The sequence below is a fragment of the Pelophylax lessonae genome (genome assembly GCF_965119305.1).
Source record: "Pelophylax lessonae genome assembly, chromosome: 2".
NCBI classification, from domain to species: Eukaryota; Metazoa; Chordata; class Amphibia; order Anura; family Ranidae; genus Pelophylax; species Pelophylax lessonae.
The window spans coordinates 51463079-51481135 of NC_138769.1; the positions used below are offsets into that span (position 1 = coordinate 51463079).

General features: G+C 40.7%; 1 protein-coding gene across 6 annotated transcripts in view; it reads left to right on the top strand.

Moving 5' to 3' along the window:
• Positions 1–17815, top strand: part of ERG (ETS transcription factor ERG) — a 289108-nt gene extending 271293 nt beyond the window's left edge. For 3 of the 6 annotated variants that reach the window (XM_082246101.1, XM_082246103.1, XM_082246100.1), the window contains exons 5-10: positions 628–708; positions 2634–2705; positions 6099–6161; positions 8678–8731; positions 13147–13194; positions 16964–17815. In XM_082246101.1, coding sequence (XP_082102227.1) covers positions 628–708; positions 2634–2705; positions 6099–6161; positions 8678–8731; positions 13147–13194; positions 16964–17484 — 839 coding nt within the window. In that variant the 3' untranslated portion in view covers positions 17485–17815. The remainder of the gene's footprint in view (positions 1–627; positions 709–2633; positions 2706–6098; positions 6162–8677; positions 8732–13146; positions 13195–16963) is intronic. The other 3 variants (XM_082246105.1, XM_082246104.1, XM_082246102.1) reach the window with 2 other exon arrangements.
• The last annotated feature ends 242 nt before the right edge of the window (positions 17816–18057 follow it).

Genomic DNA, 18057 nt, shown 5'->3' on the forward strand with positions numbered 1-18057 from the left:
TTAAACTTATGAAAATAAATAAAATGATAAAATACATTGGCCCCTTCCACTACTAAATTTTGCATAAAGGTGCTCCAGCACTGCGCAGGAATACATTCTCAAGAGATTTGGGATCCTACATAAAGACAAATAATATTGTCTTTGTCTAGGTGAGCTTTTCAGTAGTCTAGGTGTGCTTTTTTTCCTTCTGTTTCCTAATGTTTATTTATTTTTTTTAAGTTTTTCATCTGTACTTTGTTTGGGGGTGCTAGATATTAAGAGGGACATTTATTTTAATGCAAGGTCTGCTTTAATAATAGCTACTAAAGAATGATTTTGTATGTTATAATTTTGTTTTATTCTGTCCATTTTTTTAATCACAGCACTACTCAGATTGATTGTAAATTGTTCTGAATTTAACTACAAATTAAAAAATAAAAATAACTTTAAATAAAAATTAAATGCAATTGGAATTTCTAATTAAAAGACACACACGTAGGATTAAATTGAAATAAATATCTCTAAAAGAAAACTAATTAAAAAGAAATGAAAAAAAAAAAAATGCTTATATCAAAACTCCCATTAAACTTTATAGCTTCTCAATTGCCCCTTTTTCTTACTTTGGTGTTGCTTTGTTTTGTTTTGTAGCTCCTCTTCCTCATTTGACTTCAGATGATGTTGATAAGGCCTTACAAAACTCACCACGATTAATGCATGCTAGAAACACAGGTAATGCACCCATCGCTGATGGTTCTGATGATCTTTTGGATACATTTGCTATATTACAAATTACGGCTGCATTCACACCTGAGCAGAGCGACTTTCAGGTGTTTATATTTGAGAGTTTTTGAGCGTCTTTAGAAGTGTATTACAAGCGTTTTACACCTTCAGGTGTTTTTGTTTAGCCTATAGCAAGCACTAGGGGGAGGAGAAAAGGAGGAGATTAGGGGTGGAGAGCTACTGTTTGAGCAGAAAACACTCGAAAAAACTCTCATGTTTGACAGGTGTTCCCATTGAAGTCTATTTGCCTCCAATCTGCCAAAAAGAAGCTCATGTACTTTTTTGAATGACAGTAGTTTTGCTTTAGGCGACCTAACACTAAGATGTGAATAATGAAATGGATTGGATTTGGCTTGTTAAGCGTTTTAGGGCTACAAGCAGAAAATCGCTCAGGTGTGAACAGGGCCCTAGAGTGGATCTTAGCTTAGAAAAATTATAGTTTTGATCATATTGCATGCATACTTCTCAAACCTCAAAAAAAAAATAATGTATGTATTATTCTTGGGTTACTCTTTATTAATAATTATGCTTATCAAAATGAGTTATGCTAACATTTCCAATATTATTTTATTTCACTATTAAAGTGGTAGTAAAGTCCATAAAAAAATCCTGTCCCCCTGCAGGTTAATGCCATAACTAGCACATTATGGCAGACTTCCCTTTTCAAACAAAGCCCCCAGCAGCACACTGTCACTGCTGCCAGGTCTTCCATCTTCACCCGGTCTTCCGTCTGGGTTCATGCGCTTCAGTCTCTTGAATGGCCGAGCCGCGATGACATGACTCCCACGCATGTAAACGGTAATCACATTTGAAACATTATGCTCTGAATTGATGGAACACTCAGTGGTCCTCAATGCAGAGCACAGTGTGCATGCATCAATGACATCACCGGCAAGGAATTTTTCTGAAACGGCGCACATTTAGATGATATTCATTGTACCTACAGGTCAGTCTTGTTATATGCTTACCTTTAGATACAATTTACAAATGAGAGTTTACTACCACTTTAATAAAGTGTATATTCAACCAAACCTTTTAGCTTTGAATAGAACTGGGGAGAGGTATTCCCCCTGTCAGGTTTATGCTGCTACCTGGGGTTTCATTAAAGAAATGTACCCTTCACTTCCTGTCCTGCTGACACCATTTCACCAGATAGGAAGTTAAGAGAACTCTCCAACAACAACCCAGACTGAAATAAATGTGATTTTTTTTTGTTATTAGATGGAGGCTAAAGCCTCATTGGGTTTTGTGTTCCATCTCTATCCCTTTTTCAGATTTTCCTTCACTTCCCATGTGGTAAAACCCATCTAGGCAACATCTCTATTGTTCTTATTCCATCTATATGCAACACTCAACCTACCCCTGCCAACCAATCCTCCCCCTTATTCCTTCCCAACACCACCTTGCCCTCCCCACATCCCTTTAAGTAAAAACACTAAGAACTCATTTATTGTAGTAACAATTCTGAACATATATTTCATTGGTTAGTCATACCCTCCTATTTGCATTTTCTATTTCTGTTTGTGTTTCTGTTGGAGATTTTCCTTGATTTTCTTTCAGGTGAAACTGTTGTCACCTGAACAGGGAAATCATTCTAACCTTCTCCACTCTATCCAAAACTAAAACAACTTTTTTGATGTAAATTCTGCTATTTCTAAGACAGAAATTTCTTTAACTTGTAACTGGGGCTTAGATAAGGGTGATATTTAGTGATTTTGTTCCTCCCTCACCTAAAGATACCCGAATTAGCTAGTGGTTTATGTTTTGTAACATATCGTAATCGGGAGCTTGTGACATTATGACATTCAATAAGGGATCATTTTAAAGTTTCATAAAAAGTAATGGCCTATTCTGGTTATGCTAATTTTCTGCAGGAGGCGCCACCTTTATATTCCCAAATGCATCAGGATATCCCGAAGCATCTCAGAGAATCACAAACAGACCAGGTAAGTGTAATGTCTGTTTACTGTTGGTGTTGCATTTGTTTTCTCAGTCGTTATATTTCTTTTTTTTAACATGCAGATTTACATTTTAATTCAAGTGCAGTTCCACACGAACAATATATCATACTTGTAGGTGTTGTCTGGTGGGCTTGGTCTAGTCTTAACCTCTTGGAGGCTGCTTAGGCAAGATCTTCATGTAATTGTTCCTGGCACTGCTCCTACCTACCTGGGACTTTTTCTTTAGAAAATGGGTGTTCCTGAGTATGGTAGAGTTTTCCATGCAAATGTAAATGAGAAACGGAGATGCAAGGTGTTGGCATATTGTAGTCTGTTGTTAGCACTTGCTTTTAAGTACAGAACAGTAGTAACAAGTTTTCTAATCTGCCTGATCATCACACCATTTGCAAACAGTGAACTGTTTGTGTTAGCGCTTACCCATAGTAATTTGATTGTTGCCAATAATGGCTAGAGTGGACAACTGCCCTACCTATGTCTATGCATTTCTTAATGGTGATGGTGTTTGCACACAATTGCAAATACATGCATAAGCTACAGAGCCACTTCACAGAACCCCAATATTATCTGCAGTCCACAGCTTCTTTTGTATTCTCTTTGACTTGTATGGGAAGATACGCAGATCCGAAAAAAAAAACAAAAGCCTATATACACAGGCCCTTATAGTGTTTTTCCCCTAACACTTTACCGGCCATTTTTGTTTGACAGCTTGCCTTGCATGTACTGTGAATGTGGAGAAAAGTATAAAGATATTTGATTGAAAAAGAAATCTATGTAACATTCCCACAATTAAAATCTCAATATGGTCTGCCCTCACATATGAATTTCTGTTATTTACAATTGCAGCACGTGATAAGTGCCCAAGAATCCTTGGAGACCCCTACTATGCCTCCAGCTCCTGAATTTGCTACGTGCAACAAGTGTCCTCAACTAAGGGCTTTGTTTCAGGCTGTTACACCATAATACTTACTGATTATCTGAAAAACTACCCCTGTACAGTTCTAGAGAAGTGGGAAGCTGGTGTTGGTACCATTTCGGGTGAACAGTGGGAGGAAGTGCTAGAGTTGGTCCGCAGCTGCTCCTTAAATGTATCTCAGCAGCTATTCCAACTATACATCCTACTCGGGGTATACATGACCCATTTAACTCAATGATCTTGGTTTACGGACAGATACAATTTGCAACAGATGCAGTAGGGACCATGGGGATCTTGTGCACATGCTTAGGCCCTAAACTTCCCAGATATTGGGATACTATAGTTACGACCATTATTGGGGCTTTTAAAATGGGGTATGGCACTTGACCCTAAACAATGTATACTGGTTATGTTAGATGAAGCAGTGCAGTACCCACATATTCGGGAGGCAGTTTTTAGGGCCTTTTTGTAAGCTCGCAAACTTATCCTGTTATATTGGAAATCTGCAAATCCACCTATTAGATAGATAGAGCATATGAGCACGACTCTGAGGTATGAACAGCTGATTTATTAACACCGTGGGTGCCTGGCTAAATATGACAAAGTGTGGGGAGGTTGGCTAGCTACATCTGGGTTGGCACCAATAGACTTGGTGCTGGATAGGCTACTGCTTTGACACATGGGTTAAATCTGTGAAGGCCCTTGGGATCCATGGCAGGATGAGATGGGATATGCAATGTTTACGCACAATACTAACTTGCCCTCTATGGTCGAGTGGATGTGGTAATAGGCAGTGCCTTTATCGATGTTTGATATCTGATGCAACCATTTTGTTGTCTTTCTGTTAGTATCTGAGGTACAACTGAAAATGTATGGACACTCTGGTCTATTCAATGTCTGTATTGTAATTCTTGAAAATGTTCATAAAAAACTTTTTGATATAAAGAAAAAAAGAAACTTGTGTATAAAATACTATCATTATAGGAATTAACCTTACACAGTTATCAGAATAAAGTGGGCCTTTAAAGAAGATCTTTAGCAAAGAATATTTACTGTAGCTGCTGAGTTCCAGGAAACAGATACTTACAAGCAGGGCTCTTTTTCTCACAGAATAGATGCCGGTACTCCCGACTTCCAAGTTGTCTCTTGTCTCTGTCCCCTACCCACCTCCAAGCATAATCCTCTGCAGCTAGCAACATTAAATCATGCAAGGCAAAAATAGACCCCCCCCAGCAACAATAAATCATTGAAGGCAACAATAGACCCCCCCCAGCAACAACAGAACCCCCCCCCCCCCAATAACACAAAATACCGAAAGAACAATCGATGCACCTGACAACAATAAACACCTAATGTAACAATGAAGTAGATCTACCAGCAGGCAGCATCAAAAGACCCTCCGGCAGCCAGTGACAATAGACCCTTCTCTCAACAGGTAATCCCCACCAGAAACAATAGGATCCACCACCAGCAAGAATGGATACCCCCTACCAGCAACAATAGGTCCCCTAACAACAAAAACTCCCTACTAATAACAATATGGTAGATCTCCCAGCAGCAATCATCAATAGACCCTCTAGCAGCCAACAACAATACACCCCCCCAACAATAGATCCCTCATAGCAACATAAGATTCCCCCCATCAAAAATAGATCCCCCACCAGCAACAACAGACCTCCCCACCAACAATAGATCCCCAGAAGCCAGCATCAATAGACTCTCCAGCACACCCCAGTGACCCATTTAGTGCTGGAGCTGCTTTCTCCCGCGTTCCCACTGAGAAAAAAAAGCCTTGCTTACAAGGCCATGGAGTCCTGCGCTGTCTTCTGTGCAGCTAAATATCTCCAGGCCTTCTGCTTCTCCATGCCCCATCTTAGTTTTGGGAGCCAGCTGTGATGTCCTAATGTCTCTCCTATCACGGTGAGACCTGGGATGTGTGATGTGATTCCAGGAAGGTGCTGGTTGGGGGAAGGGGGTGGGCTGAGACAACAACATGCTCGCCTAGGTGAGGAACAAGGAAGTAATACAAAAAAGTCACCTGCTGCCCCCCCCCCCTCCCCCCTTTAAAAAAAATACCTTTTCTGAAAAGGCTGGGGGAAAGGAAATGAAAGTAGGTAAGAGGAATTTTTAAGTGAAGGCTGCTTTAACCTGTTCCTGCTAGACATGCATTAATAGCTTTTCTGTGCCTGAGAGCATGCTAACTACACACTCTTAGCACAGTAACAAAGATGTCAAGGGCAGCTCCCGATGCATACATGCAATTGGAAGTTTTCAATCATGACAGCCACTCACAGTGGTCACATGATCGAAATGCCCACCTCCCAGCATTTAGATTCTCCTACAGTGGCGGGGGATGCCGGCAAGGGGTTAAGCTGTTTTCCCTGTAAATATGAGACTATTATTGTAAATACGGCTTTGTCTGTCCTTCACTTGGTGGAAATCACAGTCGATTACTCCTTTTGCAGATTTAACCTATGAGCAGACAAGAAGATCTGCATGGGCCAATCATCCAACACCGCAGTCAAAAGGTAGGTGATATGTATATATATGTAAAGATTTTAACTATGAAATTCACACCATCATTTTAAGTTTTTTTTATATTTTTGTAAACATTGTTTGAACTCCATATTCCAGCAAACTTCAGATCCATGAAATATGTGGATGCAGAATGCAATGGCTTGCTTCCCAATTGCAATTACAATGTGGTCACTCTGTATTCCCAATGCCTATTTGAAGGAATAAATAAATAAACCGAATACCGATGGACTGGCTGCCTATAGAAATCCCATCATCCTGCATGCAGAAGCAACAATATATGCCAGATCCACGCTCCATGGTCCAATACAAATACTGCATTTCAGATCCTTCAAAAACTTTTCTCAAAAAAATAAGCAGAAAACTAAAAACAGCCATCTAAATTGACCATAAATATACTTATAGAGCTGCAGGTATAGGGCAATCAAGATTTACAGTTGAACTCTGGACAAACCACTAAATGCACATAGAAGCTGGCTGTCAATTGTCCTTTGAAAAGCACTGGTACAGTGGGAATTTCTGCAGATCCTGACCTGGGGTGAAGAACAGGTTCATGGGTATTAGGGTTTGCAGCATGCAGGTGCTAACACATGAAGAACTTGGCCAGGTAGAAGAGCGGTGGGAGAGCGGTGGGACATCTCTTAGGCAACGCTCTTTCACCAGGACCAAGTCTCCCTGCAGTACCAATCAGCTCCTCGGGCTCTCTCCTTTCAGTTCTTGAAGCTCTCCAGATGGACATCTGTCAGCGTGCCTCTCTGAGAAAGTCTGCTTCCTCAGAGGAAGCTGACAGGCTCAGAAAAGCATGCTGACAAAGGAGGCATGGAATGGATAGGGACAGCCAAGGGCCAGATGTGGCACTGGAACCACAATTTGCCCAGGTCTGATCTTTAAGATAAGCCTGTAATTAGAGATATATGGGGCCTGTCTGGAAGTTATACTGATATTTCTGTTTCATATGATAGACTTAAGCCCCGTACACACGCACAGATTGTTGGCTGCAAATTGTTGGCCAACGTCCGATCTGCCGATTGTCGGCTTGTTAGTATGATGCTTCCGACAACCAACTGCGAATTTTCGGCCGAAAAAAAATCTGGTGTGCATTCTATAAAATTTTTGTTGGCCAACAAAAAATGGCCGATTGTTCCTCAGTCAGTGCAGATTTCGGCAGACAAAAATCAGATGAGCAAGACTGGGCATGCTCAGAGAAGAAAAAACACAGGGAAAATCAACCATCACATCACTTCTGAAGTTGGTTTTTGTTGGCCAACAAAAGTCCAGTGCAAGTCTAGAGCACATTTCAACCAACAAACAACACTGGACAAAAGACGGCCGATCGGTTGGCCAACAATCTGTGCGTGTGTACGGGGCTTTAGACTAAGAGCAAGTGTAGAGAAGAGGGATTCCAACCTTTCCTTGTTGTTCATATACTGGAGGCTTATTCTAGTTTGTTGAATCACAACTATAAAATCCAGAACCAGCCAGGCATTCAGCATTGTCCAATGAAGGCCATCAATGGCAGCCCACATATTTCTTTCATAATGAATTGGCTACAATACTAGGATGATGTCAACTAGTGGTGGTTACATAGCTCATTACCACCTAACCCTAAGCCATAGGCTGGATTTATACCTGGGATGAGCAATTTTCAGGCAATTTGGGGCATTTTTTTGGAGCGTTTTTGTGTTCTTGCTTCAGGCATATTTGTTTTAGCAAAAGGAAAGCAAAAGGCAGAAGAGACCAGTTCTCACAGGCTATAAAATCCCTCAAAGTACGCCCAATGAAGTGCACAAAAAGACTTGTTTCACGCATTCACAATGTGCTCCAAATAAAGTATATGGGGCCAAAAGCATTTAGTTCTGCTTTAGAAATAGCTCATGTACCTTTTGATGCCTCAGCAATCAAGCTACAGTGAATGTCCACCATTTAAAAACATGAGATTTTGTCTGTTGAGAGCTTTGGAGCTTTGAGCTTTAAGCTACAAAATGCTCAGGTGTTAATAGGGCCCAAAAAGTTTATGTATGCCAAAACATTTTTTTTTATAAATTAGGGTAAGGGTCAGGAATTACCCAATTCCAATGGACAATCTAAAATTTTGAGTTGTTTCCAGAACATGAATAGTGGCCGATCTTCCATTGAGGACACCTGTTCTGGTGACGACTGTCTAAGAGGGGTTTCCCTCTCTTTGGTGAGATATCCTCTTTTCCTGTTGTGTTTTCTGGACAGGAAGTGATGGGAAATCTCCTCAATGGGATTTAGAAGGCCAAAAATCTTAAGAGATTTAACCTTTCTCTATCAAAAGATGAAAAAAAAATCTTAGCTTTACATATACTTTAACAGGCATGGGAAGCTATTGGAGAAGCCATGAGCCAAGCACACCAGGTAAGGTTCCAACTGTGTCCCATACAATAATCTGTAACAAAGATAGTGTCAATTGCAGCCCGAATCCACACCCTATGAAACCTTCAATAACTGTGTTTATATAGTTCTCAGTAATTATTTTGTTTTTCAGCTTCTCAAGCACCCACCGTAGTGCCAAAAACAGAAGATCCAAGGCCCCAGCTAGGTAATTAAGACACAAATTTTGTTAGTTTCCACCAAAAGGTTCATGTTTGTAAGGTCATCTGGTTGAATTTTTACATGGAAGAAAATCCTAACTATAACTATACTTAAAAATGTTATGCCCCCCTCCTTCTACCTATCCTGCCTAACCTGTATAAAAGAGATCTCTGTACTTACTTATTTTAATCCACTCCGGTCGAATTATGTGATCCTACAGCTCTGTAAGTGAATGCTGAACAATGGCTATCGATTCTGGGAGCCCTGACATCACCTTTGACAGGGATCTCTAAACTATCGCGCTCCAGCTGTTGAGGAACTTCATGTCCCATGAGGAATTGTAAAACTCTGACATTCACAGACATGACTAGGCATTATAGGGATTGTAGTTCCTGAACAACTGGAGGACCATAGTTCGGAGACCCCTGACCTATAGGCTCTCATGGCCCAGCCGTTGCAGCTCTCCCTCCTCTTTCCTGCAACAGCCACTTACTGACACAGGGGAGCTGGGGGATCATGAGACCAGACCAGAGTAAGATAGGTAGGAGAAGGGGGGATGGAACATTTTTTAGAATATACAGTATCTCACGAAAGTGAGTACACCCCTCACATTTTTGTAAATATTTTATTATATCTTTTCATGTGACAACACTGAAGAAATGACACTTTGCTTCAATGTAAAGTAGTGAGTGTACAGCTCTCAGGTGTGAATGGGGAGCAGGTGTGTTAAATTTAGTGTTATCGCTCTCACTCTTTCATACTGGAAGTTCAACATGGCACCTCATGGTAAAGAACTCTCTGAGGATCTGAAAAAAAGAAATGTTGCTCTACGTAAAAAATATGAAAAGATTGCCAAGACACTGAAAATGAGCTGCAGCATGGTGGCCAAGACCATACAGCGGTTTAACAGGACAGGTTCCACTAAGAACAGGCCTCGCCATAGTCGACCAAAGAAGTTGAATGCACGTGCTCAGCGTCATATCCAGAGGTTGTCTTTGGGAAATAGACATATGAGTGCTGCCAGCATTGCTGCAGAGGTTGAAGGGGTGGGGGGTCAGCCTGTCAGTGCTTAGACCATACGCCGCACACTTCATCAAATTGGTCTGCATGGCTATTGTCCCAGAAGGAAGCTTCTTCTAAAGATGATGCACAAGAAAGCTAGCAAAAAGTTTGCTGTAGACAAGCAGACTAAGGACATGGATTACTGGAACCATGCCCTGTGGTCTGATGAGACCAAGATAAACTTATTTGGTTCAGATGGACATGGTGGTCTCATTAGACCAACCATGCCCTGTGGTCTGATGAGACCAACATAAACTTATTTGGTTCAGATGGTGTCACGCGTGTGTGGAGGCAACCAGGTGAGGAGTACAAAGACAAGTGTGTCTTGCCTACAGTCAAGCACAGTGGTGGGAGTGTCATGATCTGGGGCTGCCAGCACTGAGGAGCTAAAGTTCATTGAGGAAACCATGAATGACAACATGTACTGTGACATACTAAAGCAGAGCATGATCCCCTCCCTTCTGAGACTGGGCCGCAGGGCAGTATTCCAACATGATAGTGACCCCCAAACACATCTCCATGATGACCACTGCCTTGCTAAAGAAGCTGAGGGTAAAGGTGATGGACTGACCAAGCATGTCTCCAGACCTAAACCCTATTGAGCATCTGTGGGGCATCCTTAAACAGAAGGTGGAGGAGCACAAGGTCTCTAACATCCACCAGCTCTGTGATGTCGTCATGGAGGAGTGGAAGAGGAATCCAGTGGCAAGCTGTGAAGCTCTGGTGAACTCCATGCCCAAGAGGGTTAAGGCAGTGCTGGAAAATAATGGTGGCCACGCAATATATTGACACTTTGAGCCCAATTTGGACATTTTCATTTAGGGGTGTACTCACTTTTGTTGCCAGTGGTTTAGACATTAATGGCTGTGTGTTGAGTTTTTTTGAGGGGACAGCAAATTTACACTGTTATACAAGCTGTACACTCACTACTTTACATTGGAGTAAAGTGTCATTTCCTCAGTGTTGTCATATGAAAAGATATAATAAAATATTTACAAAAATGTGAGGGGTGTACTCACTTTTGTAAGATACTGTGTAGTTAGGCTTATCTACCATTTTAAATAAATATACCTCCTAATTTTTCTATTGATGACAGGTTCACTATAGTGTACTCCTTTGTTCATAGAACAGAGACAGGGATTGTAATGCAATAAAAATATCAGTTTGAACTTATTTCTGCAAGCTGAGGCCTGTGGCTTTGTATCTGAACCATGTGAGGACAGTCACTTGGGATGCCACCGTGGCAGGTTTTATCCTGGCCTTTTTGTCAAAATGTGGTTTCCTGTTAATTTGATTAAAATATAAACATTTTTTTGTTTGTAAAGGGTTAAACCCTTTATCACATTTTTATGGTTTTTCTCACTCCTCTATTTGCCTTGGTGACCATCATCACATGGACAGAACATCAGTAGAAATTGTAAATTTTAGAGTTGTCACCAGACCAAGAGGTAAACCGAAATCTTCTGATGGATACAAATGTTCCGCTGACAACTAGAATTGGAATTTCCCTCACTTTGAGGATATTTCCTCTTAGGTCCTGTTATATCTTTAGGACAGTAAGTGATTGAAAAAAATCTCCCCAGCAGCACGAAGGTATCAATAAATACTCCAATAGGGGTTTTAACCCTACCCTACATAAAAGATTTCAAGAAAAAAATGATTTTTAAGGTACCCATCAAACAATACAATATCAATTTAAATTTTGATTTAGGATTTTACATCCATATATTTGCTTTAACACCATAAAACAGCTAGGAAAGCATTTCTGCAGAAACTATGGATGTTGTGCTGCCTGTATTCAAAAATTAGAACTTAAATGAAGCATAAATTGGATAAGGATCACCTTCTGCCTGGAAGGCAGTCGTGTGAATAGCAGAGACAACTAACCATTTTTTAGGTGGCTTTTGGGAAGGAGTAGCCAGTGGGGCATGTGTAGTATTAATATGGTATGTAGGACTGGTGGTACTTCACTATTCATGTATCGATCAAGGGGGGCCCCCAATCACTGACATATGCTGGGCATTATATAGCTATCTGCTCTCCTGGCAGAGGGAAGTCTTCCAGCACCAACTTCATTTGGAGCTCTCAGACGCTTATACGACTGAATGGCAAGAGCCTCAAAAGAAGGTGATACAGAAAGATGTGAAAAGGGGTATCCTAATACAGTGGTTCTCAATTCCGGTCCTCGGGACCCACTAACAGGCCAGATTTTAAGTATTACCTTGGGGGATGCAGACTAGAATACTGCAATCACTGAGCAGCAAATGAGATCACCTGTGATGTAATTTAGTTATCTTGCAAACCTGGCCTGTTGGTGGGTCCCGAGGACCGGAGTTGAGAACCACTGTCCTAATAAACCATGTCGATTAGGAACACCCACTGTCACTATGCCCATCTAACCACGGTACAACCATGGCACACTTTGCATGGTACATTTTCTTTAGCCCATAGAAACAGTTTTTTATCATAAAAGGGCTGGTTGGCTGTGCTCCGTTGAGTGGCTTTTACCCACCTGCTTGTCTGGCTGCCGGAAACAGCTGCCGATCTGCATTACAGACTAAGGAGGCACTCACACTGGGCACAGTTGAACTGAACCATGCCGGAATTTGATGTCTTCCCTCCACTCCTTTGCTGCTCTACATACACATTAGGCTAGAAGCAAGTGTACCTGGGCACACTTACTTACATTGTCACCTCTGCCAACTAGAACACTGGGATTCCTACTTCTGTGCTCAGTGATCTATGGAGAGTTTTGTGCACAGATCACTGACCTGAACAGTGCCAGACCACAAGTGAACTGTGCCCAGGACCACTTGGAAGAGGTGCGATTAACTGTTCCTGGGCATGGTTCAGAGCACTTACACTGCACACTCGAACCAGACCAAGGGGGTGAACTGTGCCCGGGCATGGTTAAAACTGCCCGTGGTCCACAAGTCTTCATCCACATCTACCCACATAGCCCATATTTTAATGCGTTTGCTCCTGTTGTAGATTCACCCTTTTTAGGGACTCAGGTATTCCTACCAGAACCATGATAACTGCGAGATTTGGAGTACAGAATGGTGTTGATTTTCTAAACACTGGAGAGTAAAAAATCTGGTGCAGCTGTGCATGGTAGCCAATCAGCTTATAATGTCAGCTTTTAAAATTAAGTTTTAACAGAAAAAAAAAATCTGGAAGCTGATTGGTTCCTATGCATAGCTGCACCAGATTTTGCACTCTCCAGTTTTAGTAAATCAACCCTAATATTTTCAATGTCTTTTTATCCAAAATTGTAACAATGCAGTACAAGGAAATTAACATACATTGAGTTAACATGCTGGATGAAATATTTATGATTTCTTTTATTTCCTATTTTAGATCCCTATCAGATTCTTGGCCCAACAAGCAGTCGCCTTGCAAATCCAGGTAAAGAGACAAAACATCAACTGGCTCTTTGCCTGTTACTAATTTTGCATGTCAGGATAAAATCGAATATATGAAAGCTATAGTAAAAACTACAGTTTATGTAGAAACATAAACTAAATAGAAGTTATTACAGCTGTAGCATAGCTACAATTTATATAAAAAAACATAAACCTAATCCAAGAATGATGGTCATACTGCAGTAAATACCGGTAAATGCAAAATGAAGTGCAAGAAACCCCAAAAAAAATGTAGCCCTTTTTTTCAAATTTTGAATTTTTCAGGACAACCCCAGTGATTTGTATTGAAGATTTTTTTTCTTTTTATACATCCAGTTGCAGCCTCATGCCACCCTTACTTTGACATTTATTAATATTTTCCACATTCCCACAGCCATCATTTGGCCATAATGCAATGTTTTCCTGATTGAGGTATTTAAAGAAAACTACCACATTATCACCACTAGATGGATCTGTAAATCTTAGCAAGACATTAAGCAAAATATGGTCAGAATTCATAAAGGATGATTGACTGCATTTGGTATTCGGTCTGAATTTTTTTTTTTAATAATAGACCCAATAGGTTAAAGTCAGCTAATAGTTTTGAGGCAGTTACAGCAACAATCTTTTTCTCATTAAAAAAAAAAAAAAGTTTAAATCATATAAATAAAAGCTAACTGTTGCATGCACCCCCAGTAGTGTAATATGGTTTACACCATATTACACCAAAATCACCTCTAACTTTTGCTGGACAGCTTGGCCTGTTACAGGAAGTGTGAAACTGTCAGAATCAACAGGTAATGTAACTATGTTATGGATCTTGCAAACCAAGTAAAGCATATATGCAGCAGCAGGGTGGATGGGCCTTCATGTCCACGTGCTGCACATTTGCATCCATGGGGCTCTGAAGTTTCTGTACTGAGAGTGCTCTCACTGCATGCCCTTGGCCCAGTGACTGTGGGTTTTCATGGACAGCTCCCATTGTCTGCTTATGATCAGGAGCCGGTGGGATGGGCTTCCGCTTATATGACAACTGTGACTGCCAATCACAGTGATAACGTGATCAAAAAGTCTATCCACCTCCTGGTGTTAGGACCCACTTAAAGAGCCACCGGGGAAGGGTGGGAAGGGGTTAGTAAACTATGAAAAACATTTTGCACAGTCAAGTTGTCCAGGTAATTTATAATCTTCCTGGTACTTTTATGATGGCAAGACAAACCAAACCAGCATTGGCCATAGTGGATGGGTATAAGTGCCAAAATCTACCTGGAATGTTCTTTTCTGCCCAGTTATCTTTTCTAAATTACAGATTACTTCCCCTCCTCATCCATGCAACAAAGTGGAAGTGGTTTGTAGTTTAAGGAGTTGAGCTTGGCCAAGCTGATTATAGTGATTGAGATGCCACATGCAGAGTGAAGTGGACATAAGGCAGATCTGATTTTGCACTTATTGAACATTTATAACAAAACACTTTCAAAGGTATATTATGGAGACAAAAAGGGAACAAATAAGAGAAGTTCATTGTTAGAGTTATACATTTTAAATATTTCCTGTGTGTTTAGGAACTCATACTTACAACTTACAGAAAGCTTCATTTAACAATTCACCCGTTAACCTGTTGGCCACTCTCCTCAACTACCTGCTGCTGCTAATTGACTCTCATAACCTCACCAGCCCTTTGCAGCCCGCAGGCTACCACCACTTAATGGATCTTTCCCTTTTTTCTCTTCTATGGATAAATAACAATATCCGCAGCCCAAGACTTTTATTAAAAGCAGTTTTGAGGAATGCTCTTGGAAAGGGGAAATATACTGAATGTGCTGAAACACAGCAAATGCTAATGTGGTTCAGATGGACTGTTAACCTGGTATGACAATGAGAAAAAGAATCGGTATTCAATAAAATGAAACCATCTGATATCTGCATGCAAATAATAGGGATTAACATAGAGTCAGGAGAAAGTTATTAACTCTCTTACTACACTGAAAATGATGGGGTTAATTTACAGAAGACTGGAGAAAATGTGCAGCTGTTGTCTACAGATGTCAAATAGATTTATAGCTTTATGTGCCAAAAATAGAGTATGTGTTGAAGGGCTTTGGGCTTGTCCCAACAGCGTCAGTTAGTGGTGAGCTTGGGTACGTTCTGCCAAACCCAGACGTAAGCTATCATTGCTGGGCCAATCAGCTGTAATTTCCCATACCCAAAATGCACATGCACAAAATGGTGGGGGGGGGATGCTCATGACATTATTGACCTAATATGGACATAGTAGGTCAAATTACATTGACCTAATATGGTGGGGCCTCATTGACCCAAGATGGTGGGGCCACACTGTATTATGTGTTTTTGCCAACATGATCTCACTCTAGCAGCTTCCTACAGACGTTACCTATCAATGTGTTCTTAGAAAGAATTGGAATCGCTTCTTTGTAGCCGCCACCTAGATTCAAATCTCCCTGAAGTCTGCCTCAGACTGGTAGCTGGAACTCTTAGTAGGAGGATATTAATCCAGCCTTTCTCCTGGAAAGGCTTAGTGTAAATCAACATGTTACATACTGAGCATTAGACACGGGATAAAAGTTGCTTGACCTGTTTTTTTGTTTGTTTTTTGGCCAGATCAGATTGTATTTTTATGAATGGGCACAACTAGAAACTAGACTAACCATCCTTGTAGGTAATTGGCCATCTAAAAAAAAAATGTAAATACTTTTGTATATATATAAGAGCATGTGACCCACTCCTCTTCATCTCCTGTGACATCACTGGTGCTTGGTGATTGGCTAGGTGTTGTCACATGGAGATAGCAAGGAGAGACTCCTTAGGCTTGAGTAAGCTCTGAGTTATTCATGAAGCTCCTTTCTACCAACAGATCTAAAGGTACACAATATAGTCATTTGTGGATACCTGACCATCGCACCTATTATATTAAAAGAATTTGAACATCTGTTCAAATTATCGAGTTTTTAGATTTTTTCAATAAGGGGTCCTGTTAAATGCTGCAAAATACAAAGTAATTTTGGACAAATGTGTACTTCAAACCTTGTGGTAACAGTTTGGAAAAGGCTCTTTCCTGTTCCAGCGTGAGTGCACCCATGTGCACAAAGCCAAGCCCATTAAGACATGGTTTAAAGAGTTCAGTGTGAAGAAAATTTTCTTTTGGCTGAATGGGCACAAATCCCCACAGATGCATTCCATGTGAAAAGACTTCCATGAAAAGTGGAAATTAGTCATGGCTGCAAATGGAAGAAGGGGGTATAATCTATATTAATGCCAGTGGTTTTAGAAAGGGGTGTCCAATAAGCTCCTGTAAGTGTGATGTTCAGGTGTGCACACGCTTTTGACCATATTTTGTACCTATAGGCATGAAAGAACCATTGCTGTGCCCGATCGATTCTATAGTGTAGCAAAAGACAATAAGGCCTCATGCCCATGGACGCTTACCAGCTCCTGTATGCTGTGGCGTACGTGGCATGACGCTTTGCGGCATCTGCATAGCCACCAATGCAAGTCAATGGCTGTATGTGGTCATGATTGACTAAGGGGCAAATAGTAATAGCCACCTGCATCCTAACAACTGAGCATGCAAGGCAGAAATATTAGCCTGTGTCCTAGCATTAGAGGATGCTAGGCAGCAATAGTAACCTTTGTCCTAGCAACAGAGGACACCAAGCGACAAAACCTGCCTGCATCCTAGAAACTGAGGTGACATATAAAAAAATGCCTTAAATTGAAATGATCTTTTTCATCACTTTGTAATATTATTGTTCTAGGCAGTGGCCAAATCCAGCTGTGGCAGTTTCTTCTGGAACTTCTTTCAGACAGCTCCAACTCTAACTGCATTACTTGGGAAGGAACGAATGGAGAATTTAAGATGACCGACCCAGATGAAGTGGCAAGACGTTGGGGAGAAAGGAAGAGTAAACCTAATATGAACTATGACAAGCTCAGCCGTGCACTCCGCTACTACTACGACAAGAATATTATGACTAAAGTCCATGGCAAGCGCTACGCTTATAAGTTTGACTTTCATGGGATTGCTCAAGCCCTTCAACCACATCCTCCAGAATCAACAATGTACAAGTATCCTTCTGAACTTCCCTACATGAGTTCTTATCACACGCACCCTCAGAAGATGAACTTTGTTGCTCCTCATCCTCCAGCTTTACCTGTGACATCATCCAGTTTTTTTGCAGCTCCGAACCCTTATTGGAATTCTCCAACCGGAAGTATTTATCCCAGTAGTAGACTCCCGGCAAGTCACATGTCATCTCATCTTGGAAGTTACTACTAAATCTCAAGAAAAGACTTTATTGTGGATTACAATTCACCAGGGACTCTACCAGGTGATCATTATGAGTTACCAGTGCCTTTTTTTAACAGGTGCATTAAAAAGGGGCAGATAGGCCAAAAACACAAAACTTTTTCTAGAGATTAAAGATGCAAAATTCTACTAACGAAGTTCAAATGCCAAAGATGTAACGTAGGAGACATCAGCATTGAACCAATATGTATTCTTGGTTCGACTTTTACTAGTCGAAGCCTCTGATGGATTTGCCGAAAACGACGGTGAGATCTTCCTTATAAACTTTTTGTAAAAAAAAAAGAAAAAAAAAAAAAGAAAAGTAAATAAGAAAACTATATGCTATATACAAAAGTGTGGACTACCATAATATAAATTCTGTAGTGAAAACTACCTGTATTTAAGAATACAAGTATACAATTAGGATCAAAGAAGCAAAGTAGTATCAGTAACACAATGTCAAGGCAAAAATTTGACAAAATTTCACTTGAGGAAAAAAAAAAACTTTCTGGCAAACTGTGAAGACTTCCTACATTCCTTGATGTATCTGAAAGAGAAGTATGA